Here is a 17,184-nt window from a genome sequence, read left to right on the forward strand (position 1 = left end):
TTTAAATATTGAAAACTCTTTTTCAGTAGCTATCATCTCATGACCCAGTGAGATTTATGTGATATTAGGGATCATTGCATAGTGGCACAAATGAATTTTGATTAAAAAAAAAGTACTTCTGGCACACAACCAAACCCTGATATATTAAATACATTTCAATATATTATGATAATAGATTATTATAATATATTAAATACATTTCAATATATTATAAAAGGTTATTATAAGAATGTGACTTTGGCAAGATAAATATAGAAACCCAAACTGACGAAAAACAATTATTAGTGCAGACTTTTGTCTCTAATGGTCTTGGTGTTTTGTGTTGAAGAAAAGGGGAATCTACTGCCTTTCCTTTTGATAAATTATTTATGAAAAACGTGTTTTAAATGTACAACTGCTAAATGGTTAATTTTGGTGATCATCTTGTTTTATTTTGTACCAAAATCTGCTGTCCCTTTACACCAGAGGTAGCTCGGAGGCAGAGCTGAGTTCCGGTGTTCTGTTCACGGAAAAGACTGTCAAGTATAGCTACTTCCGCCTTTAGCAGCCGCTCATCACACAGGGAAATATGGTAAGAGATATTAGACATTTGTGCTGATAAAACGACGTAGTTAATCAGTAACATATATTCGACCTTGTGGATGTTAGGTCGTTAGTGCTTCTCGACTCACACGGCATTCATTTAGGAAACTTCCTCAGCATTATTCACACTAGCTGCAGGCAGTTAGCTAATATGCTAACGTTAGCTGGAAAGGAAACATCCGTAATCATGTAATGGACTCTTCGTACCTGGGAACACGGATCATGTTTCTGTTATATATTCAACCTTGTGCGTCAGGTTGTAGCTCCATAGTAATACTTGATTGCTAAGTAACGTTCAATGGTGGACACATCAGGTGAACCACCTGATAAACACGATGTTGTGGTGTTGTTCCTCAGCTTTAAATGATCATTTTATTGTTAAATGATCATTTGTTTGTATGGGATACTTTTATACCAGTGGTTCTTTCCATTCTGAACACGAACACCCAGTGGTTTGAGCCCCACGTTACATTAACTAAAGTAACGTACTCTACAGTAGGCCTTCAGATGTAAGATACTTGACACTGATGTAAAGTTAGCTCTAGGTTGGATATTTGGTATTCATTTAGGTCAGAGATTTTTAAGGAAAGATAAATCACAGAGACAATCAATAATGTATTTCTCTGAATGACACAAAACCAAATGTTATTATACATATGTGTGCTATCTTGCTCATATTATTAAAGATTATGCAACACAAATCAATGCAGAAGGGGGACACATCTCTTTTTAATGTTTGATTGTATTGCATCATATTTTATATTAATGACAAATTAATTAGTTTCCATTGGGACGTTTTTTCCCATAATAACATTTACTTAAAATAAAATAGAAGTATTTTTTGTCCAGCGTACTAATACATTGATTTTGGAGTCACTTGATATGGGAGCTTTTGAAAATAAATGTAATTTTCAATAAATTAACTGCTGATTTGTTTCATAAAGATAATCATATAAAATAGGAGAAGCACAACCATCTTAAAAAAGGGATATGTGCTTCAGATGAATTGCTGTTTGTGTTATGTGAAGACAATGAACCTAACCCAAGGCAGTCTTGGTCTATATTACTGTAGACCGTTATTATGTGCAATAAAACCAGTGAAAAGTGGGTATTTACAAGGTTTTTCTGCCTGTAGATTCATACGTTCTCTATAGGACTATTTATCATCTACTTTGTTCTGTGTTCTCCCTCTCAGACGGCAACGCTGCGCCCATATCTCAATGCAGTTCGTGCTACCCTGCAAGCGGCCCTCTGCCTGGAGAATTTCTCCTCGCAGGTGGTGGAGAGACACAACAAACCAGAGGTGGAAGTACGGTAAGTTGTCACATCAACTCTGAGATTAACTTTGGAGCGTTTAACACCTAGCAGTGCATGAATTCTGGGGTTCTGTTCTTAGCGCCAGATTTTGTCCCTGAAAAGGATTCCTCTGTGTTTCTCCCACTTCTAGGAGCAGTAAAGAGTTGCTCCTCCAGCCTGTGATCATCAGCCGTAACGACAAAGAGAAAGTTCTGATCGAGGGCTCCATCAACTCTGTCCGAGTCAGCATCGCTGTCAAGCAGGTGGGTCAAACTGCTGCCTGGGGGTTCAATGGTTGTGTGTTTTAGGCACTGACACAAAACAATTACTGACTAAGATAATTATTATAAAGATCCAAACTGTATTTGTAATCCTGACTGTCCTTTGAAATGCTCTGCTGCTGCAGGCCGATGAGATTGAGAAGATTCTGTGCCATAAGTTCATGCGGTTCATGATGATGAGAGCGGAGAACTTCTTCATCCTGAGGAGGAAACCAGTCGAGGCAAGTGGGCATTGACTGTGTTTCAGTCTTATTCAAGGGGTTTCTTCATATACCTATTTATTAAATTTGGTCACTAGCCTAATGAGCAAGAAGTTGTCGTTAAAAGGTAATGAAAGCCAAGTTAAAATAGCTTTAAACATTATAAAACACCAAAGATGGGATACTGAAAGTCCTTAAATGGCCGCTGATGGTTATTGCTCATGAAGGCAACCTGAATGTTCCAGTTAGTGGAGATAGCAGAAACCAATCAATGTATTGCCATTTTATATTTAAACCATACATTTTTTCCACAAATATTCAGAAATTAATTTGGATAAGGATTTGTTACAAACAGTGGAAACCTTGATTTGCATTTGGGTGTATAATTGCTGTTCGACGTATTTAAAACGATCTCTTATCATCCATCTTCGTCTCGCAGGGCTATGACATCAGCTTTCTCATCACCAACTTCCACACAGAGCAGATGTACAAGCATAAACTGGTGGACTATGTCATTCATTTCATGGAGGAAATTGACAAGGAGATCAGTGAGATGAAGCTGTCTGTCAACGCCAGGGCTCGTATTGTTGCAGAGGAGTTCCTCAAAAATGTAAGTTGAAGTTTTCCTACATGTCTGCGTCTCACGCTCGAGTGGATGCAGCATTATGCACACGTGGCATTATTTTTAGTGTGGCTGAGTTTTGGATGGTATGACTTTGACTTTGATATTTTATTAAGAACTAGAATGTAATAATAAAATGACTCAAGTAGTCTTAAAGTAGAAACACTTCGGGAAACACTGTTTTTTTTTCTTTCGACTCTTGCAGTTCTAAAAGGGAGAGAGACCCTGGGAAAACATTCCTTTTGCGATCTTGGCATAAGATCTCGGTCGTCATCGCGGAGCTTTCACACCACAGGGCAGAGGTGGCTGAATCTGCACAACCGACAAAGTTGAGAACATAAGACGTACAGTAAAGATGTACAGGCCAACGGGCTTTTGCCCTTTAATATTTGCTTAGAAATATAGATTTTTTTGTGTAAATATTGAATATTCATACCAAACATTAATTTCTGCCTTTTTAGAATGTTAAAAGTCAGAGCAGGTCCTTAAAAAGGTATTTTTATCAATATTTATGAGCACAGGGTAATATGTTTTTTAAATATATATATTATATGCATCTCCATTTCATTTAGCAATGTTTTGTTACGGCAGACCTTAAACCACAAGGGCAATCCATTGGTGCACGTTTCTTGTATTAGTACACAAGTCCACAGAAAATACCTATTGTAGATGGAAATAATATTAAAAAAGTATACTTGCTGAAAGTGATGATGAATAAAAGCATTATTCTTTGTATTTTGGTGTGTTTTTTTGTGATATGAAACACAAACGACAGATTTCTTTACCTCCTAAATTGAAGGTTTATTGAGTTTTTCACAGCTGTAGACAAACAAGGCATTTGGAATGATATTTTCAGCACATAAATGTACAATAGCAAATGGATAATATTACAGAAACGATACAGTTCTTAAAAAAATAACATTTACAGTATTACATGGTAATTTAAATAAAACACACATCAAACAAACATGCGTGTACAGTTCGCACAGTTCTTTTGATACTCCCAAAAAGGCATTCATTTAAATTATCACATTATTGTTCAAGAAAGCGACAGACTTGAGAAAGCACATTTTTCTCAGCATTTCTCTTTATCGTTAAAAATCTGAAGCCCCCTCAGAGTCCACCCCAACAAAAGAAAAAAAAAATCCCTTTTGGTTTAAAAACAATTATAAGAAGAGACTCGTCCCAAGTGTGGTGATACAGAACATCAGCTACATCTGTCAGAAACATTTACAGTGTTTATACATCCTGTGTGGGGAAAGGATTTCATCTTCACCTCTGGAATGTTTTAAGATTTATATCAATCTTTTTACTTAAGAGTTTATACACTGAGAACGTTTTGTAGTAAAGGAAACACAGTTCACCAAACCCTCTTCTTGGTTTTCTTCAGTCCAGGATCTAAGACTGCACTCACGAGTCTCTCGTAGTAACAGTGTCTTCCCAGCTCTTTGGGAGGGAGCTTACGTTTCTTATTTTTCCTACAGTAAAGACATCCTCTGAGACACTTGGATTATATGGCAATATACATTTAAAAATATACAGTTGATTTTAAATAATATAATGGAAAAAGGTGCTGAAAGTTAAGGGAATATAATCATTGCAACAATAAAAGTCAACCCATATATCAAAAATATTGGCATATTATTTTTCTCGGGGAGGGTTAAGCTACAGTAGGAGTTCGGATCACAACAAAACAGACGTATAAAAATGGATAACGTTTAGTGAAAGTGCTTTACAGTTTGAACCTTAATGCAGTTCAGAGGTCCGGACAGAAAGCCTGAGGAGGAGGAGGAGCAGAGATCAGAGGTGAGCGGGGACGGTCAGCAGAGCGTCTTCTGTCGTGCGCTGCACTCTCACATTCTGAAACAGTGAGAAAAGCACTGCGTTATAATCCTTTATTACTTAATCCTTCATCCAAAAAAAACCCATATTCATATTGAAGGCTATAATGAAGTGTCTCTAATGAAGGCCGAATTCATGCTTTTATTTAGTATTCATTGAGAATATGAATAGACATCGGCTGCTGTTACAGGTTTTTAAATGTTCTTAAGTTAGATTTACATTAGACAATACTTGCTCATGGTTCACAATTCTCAATGATTCATTTTTAACAGCACAGAAGTGAGCATTTTACTGTACAAAGCTATCCATTCATTACTTAATGCTTTATTGAGACAAAACCTGTCTTACACCCCCCCTCCCTTTGATAACTGTATATATTAGTCACTGTCTTACAAAATAACTGGTCAATGATTGCAGAAAAAAAGTAACGGGAGAAAGAATGTTTTTTCCATTTTAGGTTTTTATATTTACAATAATCTTCACAAACAAAACAAAAAGTTACATTTCATGAAAAATAATTTAAGCATGTGCGTTCTCAAATAAATGGTTGGAACTATATTAAGTTTTGATTTTATAGTTAATTACCTTTATTTAAGTTTAGCGTTTCATTTTGGTCGGCATTGCAGATTAACCCTTCACATTTAAGTAGCAGTAAACAACAGACACAAAGTAAGAAAATAATTACTGGAATTAAAATAATATCGTGCGTCACTTCATGTGCAGAAAATAATGATGTAAAGGGGAAATGTTTAAGTGTACAAAAAACAGGCTTTAATGCAATCTGGCAAACATTCAATGAAAACACCGTGAAATTCAACATTGTATTCTAAGACATTCTAAAATGATATGTAGGTCAGGTTCTCTACACCCTTTGTCCTTCTATACTTGTGAGGAAGCTTATTCCCTAGCCCCACCCCGCCCCTAACAGGTGCTTGAACCTTATTCTAAAAGTCCTCAACCCCACCAAAAGTCTAAAATATGTCCTCACTCTAGAGGTTCGAGTCAATCTGGTCCTCACAAATATAGACGCACAAATACACACAGCTGAGGGATTCATCCTGAAACTGGATTCCAGTTATGTACTAAGATGTAAAAAAAAATATGTATGCCCTGAGAACTCAACACACTGACACGAGGGAGAAAATGAAGGCATGGAGGAAAGATCTTCACCAGTTTGACCCCACATTTGCAGCATTTAATAGAAAGTGCGCCAAAGTGAGAAAGCATAACCAAAAACAGACATGCCGTTAGTCAGAGCACAACAGAAGAACACGACACGCTACTTGTGAAGTCAGTGTGGTTGGAAAATAAGACGTTTTGTTCTTACATTCTGAATATATGACTTTAATATTATTTAAGATGTCTGCTGATTACTATTTTAACATTCAATTCTAAAGAGTCTTTCTATTAAGCGAATGTAACTGTGTTCTATGTGATTGACAGTTTCTGTATTTGGTTGTACTTGCAGCGTTTTCTCTTATTTTCTGCATTTTCTTAAGCAGCAGTGCATTGGCCTCCTTTGGCTAATACAGAAAAAGACATTAGAAAAAATAAGCATCACAAAAGACAAACATGAGATGAAAAAAGGTCATTGCTGGCAGGATGGAGGTAGGAGTGGCAATGGTAATTTTGTGTCACAGTTGTAGTGCTGTCAGGAAACACCGGTGCACAGGGACATGGTTTCCCCTGCCATGTGTGAAGGATGTACATTCTCAGAGCAGTAATAGGAGAGAGGATGTTCAGCACCGACTACTTCAGGGGGAGATGCAGACTAAAATGATGGAACACATACAATGTGCCTCCCCATTAATGATGAGAGTCACACACAGCGTTCACAGGTGAAGTGTTTGCTGCGTCCCTGGTCACCGATGTGCAGTGTGGAAAGCGCAGTGATGCGAGTCACACCTGAAGGGGATTCAAGTTGTCTACGTCTTCTGCTGACAGACATTTCTGAGAGCTGCCTGTGATACCTACCTCGGGTCTGTCTCTGTGTGTGTTGACAGAGTCCACGCCTAAATACACAGACTCCACTTTACATCCTGAGGAAGAGAAAAGCAATTATTAAGGGTTAAAACCAGTGGAGATAGCAAGATATCTTTAGTCTAAGCACGGTACAATATAAATATGTTATCAATCTTAAATTAGGTACTCATAAATCATGGTAAATGTGCCCAGGTAAAAAAATAAGAATCTTGTATAAATTCAAAAATAATTCCTATACTATTTATATCAGGCTTTCTTTTTTTTCATAGCAACCCATATTTCCCAATTATAGAAGTTAACCAAATGAAGTTGGTTCTTTATTGTGATCATATAAATGTCACTACGTACTACGTCTAGGTGTTTTTTTTGTTTACATTGGATCGAAAATAAGATTGTATAAACTAAGCAACATGGGAGTTATACTGTATTGTATCAGAACAAATATGGTTCAAAAGAATCTAAGTGTTGAAATTACAGAACTCACCGTAGGCCATTGGGGTCAACTTCAACACTGTGTGCAAAGGGCACTTGAGATAAGGCAACTCATCTGTGGAGAGACATAAAGCTATAAAACATCTTTTAAGTTTCAGGGTCAAGGCGTTCTGCATATTTCTATTTACGGCTGCTTATAGTGCTTGTTGATGTGTTGTAACAGTGTTTTTATTTCCAACTGTAAGTCCTTCTTACCTGCAGTCTTGTCCAGGAAATACGCAAGAAGACAACGCATGACGGCCTGGTGACACACAACCAGAACGTTCTCCTGCCTCTCCAGCTCCATGATCACAGGCTCCAGGCGTTGCACCAGGTCTTCATACGACTGAGAGAGAAGCACAGATCCGTCAAAATCACAGCACACAAACAAATCCATTCCCCTCTAAAGAATAATGCCCAGGCTTTTGGAGGAGTGCCGCTCTCACCTCTCCTTTAGGATAGCGGTAGCGGTACTTGTCTTGGTCTCTCAGAGCAAACTCCAGAGGGAAATGCTCCTGGATCTCCTCATACATCATTTCCTCACACACACCCTTTGTTAAGAGGGGAGAAGATGTGTTAATCTTGAGTAAACAAGGCTTAAAATAAGGCTGTTAGGTTCATTTTGATGATTCACCGTACAGCATCTATTTCGTTGAGAGACTTCCACTGTTCGTACGGTACGCCCAGGCTCTCCGCTGTCTGGATTGTCCTCTTCATCTGACTCGTCCACACTTTTAGATCTTTGATGTTCTGTTCCTGGATGAATTTCCTCAGACATTTGGCATACTAGAACACAAGAGACAAAATCCATCCAATGAGAACTATCATTTCTCCACCGTAACCAAACTTGGAGGATATTTGATCTCAGGTGTGACACAAAACGCACCTCTTTTCCTCTGGGAGACAGGGCAGAGTCTCCTCCGATCCGCCCCTTGATGTTCAGGTCGCTCTCCCCGTGGCGGCACAGGTAGATGGAGCGTGGCGTGATGTGGATGTTCATCAGGTAGTAGACGATCCTGCTTTGGACGTGGTCAAGGACGCGGTTCACCAGGTAACGACAGCCCACGTCAATGATCTTAATGTAGGAGAGATCCCTGCAGAACGAGAGTCAGTCACAGTTCAAAAGTGCTCACGTGTTTTCTCTGTGCTTATGTTACCTTTTCTTTGAATGCCATGAACCTGCCAGGGACTGCAGATGAATATTAGCCTTTGTGGCTAAACCTGGTATTCTTACAAGAATGACTCAAAGGCTCATGGTAATTAATGTGCTTTGTCCCTTCTTAAAACTCTAAACAAATCAGTCTGTGATCTTGAGCAGAACGTTTACTCTTATCTAAATCTTTTGTGCTCCTCACCTGTCCAGAACTTCGTCCAGAGGCTGGTAGGACGACTCGTAACACTTGATCCTCTTCATAAAGTCCTCGATGGCCTCCTCTGTGTTGCAGTGTATGTAGTCTGGGCTGTCCAACTTAACTTGCTACAAATAAGGGGGAGGATGTGAGCAGAGAAAAGAGGAAGTGAGATGCCTGACAGATTTTTAGATTACTTACTATTATTCTTGTGTACTAATGTATTTTAAGTGATTTTCTATGGATAGAATATAAAGATGAAAGGGCTTACCACTATATTTTGTGCAATGACATCTGGGTCTTCACACACAGACTCCACAAAGAACACCTGCATTGACAAGAGATGATAATAAACATGGGGTCATAAAGTCAGGTTGAATCAGAATCACACGTTTCCTTATTTGACTTACCTTGAACCCATTCTGCTCAGCAAACTTGACGATGGTCCCTCTTCGTTCTCTTGTTGTATTTGTTGCATCAAACACCTGAAGCAACAGGGAAAATATGTTTTTATGCAGCTCTGATGTACAGTTTATGAATTGATATTATTATTTGCTATGGATTAAATAAGGAAATCATTAAGGACTCACCGCCACCTGTCCTCCTTCGACACTCAGGTACTGCCGGACGTCATTCAGTGCTGCTAACGCACACTGACTGTTGGAGGACACAAGGCACAAAGTCAGATTGCTGCAAAGACGTTTAACTGTTACCCAAGTAGATCCACTGCAGAATGTTCTGTTTAATTAACTTGGTTTTTTAAACAAAGCCAAAAGGTGTATTTAAATGGTGGTATTGTATTATTAAATTATACACTCAACAAGATAAAACAACAACACAGCAAGTGCAGACAACACTATCAACATATGAGACAAAGGAAGTTTGGTTCTTAAAACGTTCTTCTTATTAAACGTTTCACATAATTACCTACAGAAATATCACTTGTTGTTATCTGACCTGTAGACACATCCCATGCTACAGTAAAGCAGGTGCAGGTAGTTGACAGGCCGTTGAAGACTTACCGTCTGATTTTTAACCCCTCCTCGTTATCTGGCCGGAAGAACTCAAAGGACTTGTAGATCTTCAGACACCCCCTCCGGTACTGGCCAACGTTGAACTCTGTAACATATTATACATTTCAATTCCTTCATAATGGGAGCATTGCTGCTTTCCAAATAAAGCAGTTTCTTAATACATCTGTGATTGTGTTGGGGGGCAGCTGTTACCTTTAGTTGGCACACCTATCCAGTTCAAGTAGCGTGTGAGCTTCTTTGAGATGTAGGTCTTCCCTCGAGCAGGAAGTCCAACCGTCACAATCAGGGTCGGGCAGTTTGTCATGCACACTGTGTGAGGGAGAGAGAGACACAGTTTTAAGAGATTTAACTCATTTCTTTCGCATGTACAGTATTGGCTGAGCATGGCTTGTCAACATTGTTCCATTCAGTTTTAGAGAGAGAGTTTAATTAGTTTTGAAGACCGCTCATAATTACACCAGAACCCGATAACACTTGTTGGAAAACGGCTCACATTGAGTGACAGTGACACATTATTATAACAACTGAAACAGAGAACAAACCACATCTTTCAAAAATCTATAAAAAAGGAGAACAAATGACTGAATATGCTTCTAAATTAGCATGTACAAGTAGAGTTCAGAAGGTTGAAAACCCTCACATACTTCTGTAAAAGCTGACCAGCGACATACGCATATTGCTGTGGTTCAATAAAGCTCAGGTTGTCAAGAATTTCTTAATGGGCCCCAAAGTGTTATGGAATTTGGAAGCTGAATTTCTAAACATTGAGGATGTTTTTGTAAGTAAATCACATTCATTTACCTAGATTTTTTTCTCATTCTTACTAAAGTATCATTATTTTTCACAATTTTTGTTTTATTTAGGGATGTCACACATAGAAGCAATGACAGCATTTGAGATTCTGCAAGCAAATATGTTTACGTTTTTTGGCTAATACACACAAAACCCAATGCTAATAAAAATACTAGTCACATCCATATAAAGGTCACAACCCTCAGCACTTCTGCAAATATCCCTGCGGGACACTTACTGCCCTCACGGATCATGGAATAATTTCTAAAGATAATGTATATATAAAACGGTACAAAATAATAACAGTTGAAGCTGAAGCACAGAGTGTTTAGAGCCAGAAACAAGACTGGACTGCTTGTGATACCAGAGCTTGACTCAGCGAAAAGCAAACCGAGCTGCAGACTGAGCTCTAAAGCCCAGCGGCTTTCTCACATCCTCAACACGGGCTGGTCCGGAGGACCAATTCATGTATTTGGGTCAAGTGTGTCATATGACCAAATCTAATTCACCGAGGTTGCAAATCAAATGTACCTCCATGCCCGTATTATAAGGGGGGTGGGGGTAAGATGATGCAACACTTACAAAAAAAACAAAAAGGGCAGAAATATTCTGCACTGTTTTACTGCGCATGGTTTTAAACAAACGCGCGTAAATATAACATACCGGATTCTCTTTCAAATCAAAGCCAGACATGACCAAGGCTTCAAGAATAAATAAAAATAATATTTTGAACGAAAGAAACAAAAATTAAGAAAATTAAAAATAAGATCAGCAGAAGCCCAAATCAGCTCCCGGTCACATCCCTGTGCGGCTGCAGGCGGCCCTCCGCATCTTACCGCGTCTCTGCGCAATGTGCGCGTTCCGGCACGGCATCCAGATCTTCTTCAGCGGGTTCTGGGTGAGCTCCCGCGGGGAGTTCTCCAGCATGAACTCTTCGTTGTCTAACATCCTTTAGGTTGGATCACTGACGCTGCCCTGCTAATGGTGAACTGAGGTGGTGGGCTGTAGCCCGGCAGTCTGATGCAGCAGGCTGCAGGGGGATGGATGTCATATCAGCTGAGAAACAGCGGTTGCTCAATACCGTAAACACTGGAGACTGCGCGCAGCGAGGGACGAGGGAGCAAAACAAAGGACGTACAGGATGTGACTTTGCTTAAGCAGCAGTTCACTGTTATTTTAACCCCGAGTAACTGCCTCAACATGTTATTGATTCAGCAGCACACACTGCACTATACCTAATACTATCTGTATATACACTTAAAGGAGGAAAAATAAATAAATACCATGTTGGTGAAACTAATCCTAACTCAAGGTATCCACAGTATTTTATAATAACATGGTAAAACAGGTAAAAAACCTGGTTGAATTTGTCAAAAAGTCGCAAATGAAGGTTTTACTTATGCACCAGGACTTTTTCTTTTTTCTTTACGGTTTATTGCATTTATAGTGGCTTTGGATAAAAGACGTCAGCTAAATGCTATGCAATAAATAAAACCTGTCTTTATTGTTGTTTTTAATGTCTTGTAATTGCACTGTTTATAAACGTCGGATCTACGTTTGTCTTACATTATATAACTACACCGTAGTTCTGTACATTATACTTATGACAATACACCTTTGAATCTTGAATCTTTCTGTCAAGCACAGATAAGATGTGTGTTTGACAATGTAAAGCTGTTGTTCTTGTTGTTATTTTTGTTGTTGTACATTTCAGTCGTGTAACGCTTAAGACTTTACTGAACTTATTGAGATGTAAAACACGACCAATATAAGCACTAATAATATTTCTCAGAAATATCTCCAGCGAACAACAAAATACTAAATGTTTCAAAGAAAACATTTAAAATGTTACCGTAATGTCGCAGGGAGTGAGCAAGTAAAGTAGAAAAAGAATGCAAATGTAAGAGGAATAACAAGCGTTCAGCTGTTCACATGCAGCACACATGGGCAGTGAATGCAGCTGAGAAGTGAGCCAATCAGAGAAGAGACGAGAGGTCCAGCAGCCAATAGGAGAGGCGGGTCTGGGACAGGGAGGGCGTGATGACTGCTGGGAGCTCACATAAACGTCATCACTGAAACTAGTTAACACGACCCAGACACGGGCCTCAGTGCGAGAAGCACACAGCCTTCCTGTGGCAAAAGTCATCAACAAGCTCTACATAAGATAAGGAAAATATATTTAGAACAAAGGAATTTAAAAACCCACTATTAGCTTCATTTTATGCAGTTATCCTAAATCTTATTATTTTTGTAAGAGAAAGCCAGCCGTCACCAGTTTAATCTATTGTGCAGGTCAGTTTAGGGCCGAAACAAATGATAGTTCTTACTAGATATGCAAACATTATTTGATTAGTCATATACTATTACATTAATCAACAACTATTCTGAAAAAATAAATAATCTTATGGATTTATTTCAGTTCTTCAAAATGAAGATATGCCGCTTTATCACATATTAAATACATGTAAAATATTTTCATTCTGTAGTATTTTAATCAGAGATTTTCAAAAATAATGACTCCAGTAGTTAAGAAAATAATCAGCAGATACATCCATAGAGTGTAAGGTTCCCACAGCAAGATGGCACCTTCAAGTACCTTGTTTTGTCCGACCAAAAATCTAGGTCAAGACAAAACAAGCTATAATACATTAAATTAGAAAATATATAAAAGAACAGAGAAGCAGCATCGACATTTTAAATGTATGAATCAGCAAATTATGATAAATGCCCAAAACTTGTGTCAATACAGATCCTGCATATCAACTAATTGATTCACAGACAAGCAGGAGACTTATTATTTGTTCTGTAGTACATTTAAGTCTTGCATATTAAATACCTTTTTTACAATTTGTTTATGTCTCTACACAGCAGTGTGGTGGTCCCAAGAAAAAATACATGCGAATAACATTTGTGAACAACCAAAACAATATGAAACTGGAGAAAATGTTGTCTACAGCTAAGTCCTGCACAAGACAAAAGGTCCAGTGCAGCAGCTTAGCACATCACTAACCAGAAGTGCTTCACACTTCACTTTCAGCTAATGACTAAATGCAGTCAGATTAAAAACACACTGACTTTACTTTAGGGATCTTGAATTGTTTTGTTCCTGATGAAGCCTTATCTAGGGTCAGAGATGTAACACTAGGGGGAGCTGCTGACTCATTTCCAAAGGCCAACATTTTACTGAACAGATGTTGACAATACAAATGTATCCTACTGGCCGCTGTGTTTTCAATCATCAACTGCGACAGTAAACACACACACACAGGTCAGAGAAGATTCAGCATGCCTGCAGGACTTATCCCATCAACAACACACTTCACCACACACACACACACACACACACACACACACACACACACACACACACACACACACACACACACACACACACACACACACACACACACACACACACACACACACACACGCACATGCATGCAGTACAAATCACTTTAGCACGGTGCAGCAACTCCTAGATGGTAAATAACAGACCGTTAGAAGTGTATCTATCAAACTGACAACAGTATTGAAAGCAATACAATATCCAGTGTGAAGTGTCTAAGTTTGACCTGCTTTAATACAACATCTAAAAGGAGAAATCATTCGGGTGTGAGTAAGAAATAAGAGCTGGTTCCCTTCAAGAAAATAACATCTGTGGCTAACAAATGTTTATAATACTTTTGTTCAGCTTGTTATTCACATAGCTTGATAAGAGATTTAGACAAAAATATCATAAAACTAAGTAATGATTGATATTCGTATCAGGGTGTAGCATTTCTCATTTAGAACAACTTCTGCTTTTAAGACAGACACACACAGCTCTGGAAAAAATGAAGAAACCACTCTAAATGTTTCTTAAATCTTTGTCTCTACATGTATGGCAGCCATTCCAGTGTCTGTTGAATTCCAACACAGAGAGAACTTGTCAGTAGTTTATAGAATACGATAAAAAAATAATAATAATCATTTAACTCAAAGACATGTCTATAAATAATAAAACAAGAGAAAATGATAATGCTGAAGTGGTCTCTTGATTTGTTCCGGGGCTATAGACTGGGCTTTTCTTCAGTGAGCAATCTTCAAGTTTAGACGGGATTGAGGTGAGGGCTCTGTGCTGGCCGACCCCTTCTCTAGTTGAGGACCTAGTTTTGGCAGACAAATATTGGAAGACCTTTCCTTTTTAAAGATGTCCCTGTTCACAAAAACCACAGTGTACTTTGGCTTACAATATTTACATAATACATGCTGTACTATAAACTATAACTTGGGTTTAGCTCAAAGCATTTAAAACAGACTCAGGATAAAAGTATGTGGAATGGGGCGTTAAAATATAGCCCAAGGTAACGCCTTAATATAGCTGGTTTTATACAGTCACAAAGACATTCATTTTACAAAGATAATAGTTATTAAAAATAGCAGAGAATATTGGCATTTCTGATTGACCAAAGTCTTATAAATGATAACTTGATTATCAAATAAACTGGTAATTAGTTTGGGGTCAATCAACTATGATTAATGGACTAATGTTTTCACCACTTATTTGTTTTAAGTGGTCTATATGTTCGTTTTGTGATAGGTGCGATGGAGGATGACAGGAGAGGAGGTTTCATCCGAGTCAGCAAGATTAAAGTCTCCATTGTACAGGAGTGTTTCCACATTTGCAAGCAGAAACATACACAAGTAACACAAACAACGTCCAGCCTCAATGCTCCCACATGCCAAAACATCAGCAAGATCATTGCAGTGAGCAGGCGTACTTATAGGCTGCGTTGGCCACACGCGCGCGCGCACGCACGCTGCAGCTCTGCCTGGAGCCTATAATGAGATTCTGAGCGAGTGGGTGAACTTTCCCCCAGATAGAGAGCAGACATAGGGAGGGAGGGAGGCGCAGGGAGCCAGCGAGGACGGAGGGGAGGGAGTGTTTTATTGTGTTTATTCAGAGAAGAAATCTGACGGAGATAATTAAAAAAAAGGAGAAGGTGAATGTTCTGCAGCTGGCATGATGCGTGGGGGTAAATATTCTGCTCTGCCACCATGGAGTGCACGTAGGTAAAGAATCTGTGACGGTATGCTGCACCCACTGAAGGATATTTCTCTCCGTCTGCAGTTATAAACACACTTGGGACAAAGCTAACTCAATAATTTCAAAAAAACAGTGTCTTGTTAACATTCCTGTTTACAGCAGGGGCATGCAGGTAGACTTTAGGCACAGCTACTGAAAAGCTAAAATACAAAGCAGTGTTTGTCTTTGACCTAAAAAAATAACTAGGCCAGGCTCTCCCTCAAATACACTTTTATGCTTCTTCTAACTTGTTTTTCCTGTTGTTCTGCATAGCCCTACCTCTCTGTGAGGCAGACTGACAGCAGAGCATATTATGCACACCAACACGCTCTGTCATCCCTCGTACATCCGCCACAACGTTTTAAACCTCCGTGATCATATGCGTGCAAATGTCAGTTCATTAGTCCCTGGAGATACAAAATCTACCAGGGACTTGTTGGATAGAGTTTGTTTGACAGAGTAACACAATACCTGAGTCCCTACAGATCAACGGCCATAGTATTTGCACTGGTTCAGATGTCCTTCATATGCACATCTAATCCTCTATAGTATGTGAAGTATTCATTCGAGAATACTAATAGAATAGTAGCTTGGGTTTGACAGTATGCAAAAGTAAACACAAAAACGTTCAGGCTAAAATGTTAAGAACATGCAGATATCTTTGACACAAGCCACCAACAGTTAGACCAGGATTTTGCACCAAAAAGAAAAAGATCTCTCATCCAATGCTACATATTTTTGTAGCAATTGGATTTCCTACACTTAATCCTACAATAAATATTCTAAATTGCATGTTTTAGCTACAATAATCCCTATAAGCACAATATTAAAAGCAAGCCTATAATATCCTTGGAAAACAAAAGCTCCGAAAAGTGCGTTGAGGATCAGATCTGCAGTAAAACGAGTGTGGGGATAAGGCTGTTCAAAGAAGTCCTGCCCTACTCTCACCTCTCCTACCCTCTACTCCTTCCACATAGTATGTCCTCACATCAGCTTTATAGTACCAAATACAACTAAATATTTCTGGAACATTCTGCAGTTGCAGCTTCATCTCTCAGATCTGTCATCTCGCGGTCCTTGACCCAACATTATAAAAAGTGACAGGACGATAAAAAACATTTCTTCAAACAAACAGTCGTGTTTACATCCCCTCATTAACTGTTAGCCCACCAGATAGCTTGCATGCTAGCTAACCAGCAGCTGCAGACAGGTTTAGCAGCAGATAGGAAGATGCTTTAGCTACTTAGGCATCCATGCATTTGCAAACTATGTATTTACAACGTGAAAGCAGTCTTTAACAATGTTTCCTGGTGCAGCCTGTCCCGTTTTTCCTCGGTAGGCAGCCCTGTCAGCTCTGGAGCATGCATACGTGACAGAGACTTGTTTACTTCCACCGCCTGCTAGCCCAGCTGCTCTGTAGCACTCACTGCACACTATGTCGTCTTGAAAGAGTTAACAGAACATAAATAAGAAAATAAAAAGTGAGACCTCAGTGGGAGTTTGCACCCTACCTGTGTTTCTGGAGCGGCAGGAGCCCCTCATGGTCCCGGTTTTTAAAGCCTCCTCTCTCCAGTGTGGTGAGCAAAGTGAGTTCTGCAGCAGCACAGCAATGAATGGAGAGAGGTGCGCGCGCGCATTATCGCCTACATACGCACGCACGCACGTGC

At 39.1% G+C, this 17,184-nt stretch overlaps 2 protein-coding genes across 4 annotated transcripts; one reads left to right on the forward strand and one right to left on the reverse strand.

Moving 5' to 3' along the window:
• The first annotated feature begins 423 nt into the window (after positions 1-423).
• On the forward strand, positions 424-3,716 carry arpc4 (actin related protein 2/3 complex, subunit 4). Its single transcript, XM_063910645.1, has 6 exons — positions 424-571; positions 1,778-1,896; positions 2,030-2,141; positions 2,285-2,380; positions 2,799-2,969; positions 3,187-3,716. Exons 1-6 carry the CDS (start codon positions 569-571, stop codon positions 3,190-3,192), a joined length of 507 nt encoding a protein of 168 aa, XP_063766715.1. The 5' UTR covers positions 424-568; the 3' UTR covers positions 3,193-3,716.
• Positions 3,717-3,764: 48 nt separating this feature from the next.
• pfkfb4b (6-phosphofructo-2-kinase/fructose-2,6-biphosphatase 4b) lies at positions 3,765-17,119 on the reverse strand. Of its 3 annotated transcripts, XM_063910638.1 has the most exons (14): positions 11,289-11,768; positions 9,853-9,969; positions 9,649-9,745; positions 9,217-9,283; positions 9,037-9,111; positions 8,898-8,954; positions 8,633-8,754; positions 8,164-8,371; positions 7,917-8,063; positions 7,724-7,828; positions 7,494-7,623; positions 7,291-7,353; positions 6,798-6,862; positions 3,765-4,841 (listed from the first exon to the last, which is right to left on the reverse strand). In XM_063910638.1, exons 1-14 carry the CDS (start codon positions 11,398-11,400, stop codon positions 4,782-4,784), a joined length of 1,425 nt encoding a protein of 474 aa, XP_063766708.1. In that variant the 5' UTR covers positions 11,401-11,768; the 3' UTR covers positions 3,765-4,781. The 3 variants fall into 3 exon arrangements, with proteins under 3 accessions (XP_063766708.1, XP_063766709.1, XP_063766707.1); XM_063910639.1 differs by lacking the exons at positions 3,765-4,841; positions 11,289-11,768 and adding an exon at positions 17,029-17,119 and having other exon boundaries at positions 5,264-6,862; XM_063910637.1 differs by lacking the exon at positions 3,765-4,841 and having other exon boundaries at positions 5,264-6,862; positions 11,289-11,764.
• Between the last annotated feature and the right edge of the window lie 65 nt (positions 17,120-17,184).

The sequence above is a fragment of the Eleginops maclovinus genome, chromosome 20, assembly GCF_036324505.1.
Source record: "Eleginops maclovinus isolate JMC-PN-2008 ecotype Puerto Natales chromosome 20, JC_Emac_rtc_rv5, whole genome shotgun sequence".
NCBI classification, from domain to species: domain Eukaryota; kingdom Metazoa; phylum Chordata; class Actinopteri; order Perciformes; family Eleginopidae; genus Eleginops; species Eleginops maclovinus.

What these genes read in the sequence shown, in the direction of transcription:
- arpc4 (XM_063910645.1), top strand. An exon ending in AAACCAGAGGTGGAAGTACG is followed by an intron (nt 1,897 to 2,029) that starts GTAAGTTGTCAC and finishes TCCCACTTCTAG; the next exon opens with GAGCAGTAAAGAGTTGCTCC. An exon ending in TCAGCATCGCTGTCAAGCAG is followed by an intron (nt 2,142 to 2,284) that starts GTGGGTCAAACT and finishes CTGCTGCTGCAG; the next exon opens with GCCGATGAGATTGAGAAGAT.
- pfkfb4b (XM_063910637.1), bottom strand. Translation starts at nt 11,400, where the DNA reads ATGTTAGACAACGAAGAGTTCATGCTGGAGAACTCCCCGCGGGAGCTC. An exon ending in GAGGGGTTAAAAATCAGACG is followed by an intron (nt 9,284 to 9,648) that starts GTAAGTCTTCAA and finishes GTCCTCCAACAG; the next exon opens with TCAGTGTGCGTTAGCAGCAC. An exon ending in ACCGCTATCCTAAAGGAGAG is followed by an intron (nt 7,624 to 7,723) that starts GTGAGAGCGGCA and finishes CTTCTCTCTCAG; the next exon opens with TCGTATGAAGACCTGGTGCA.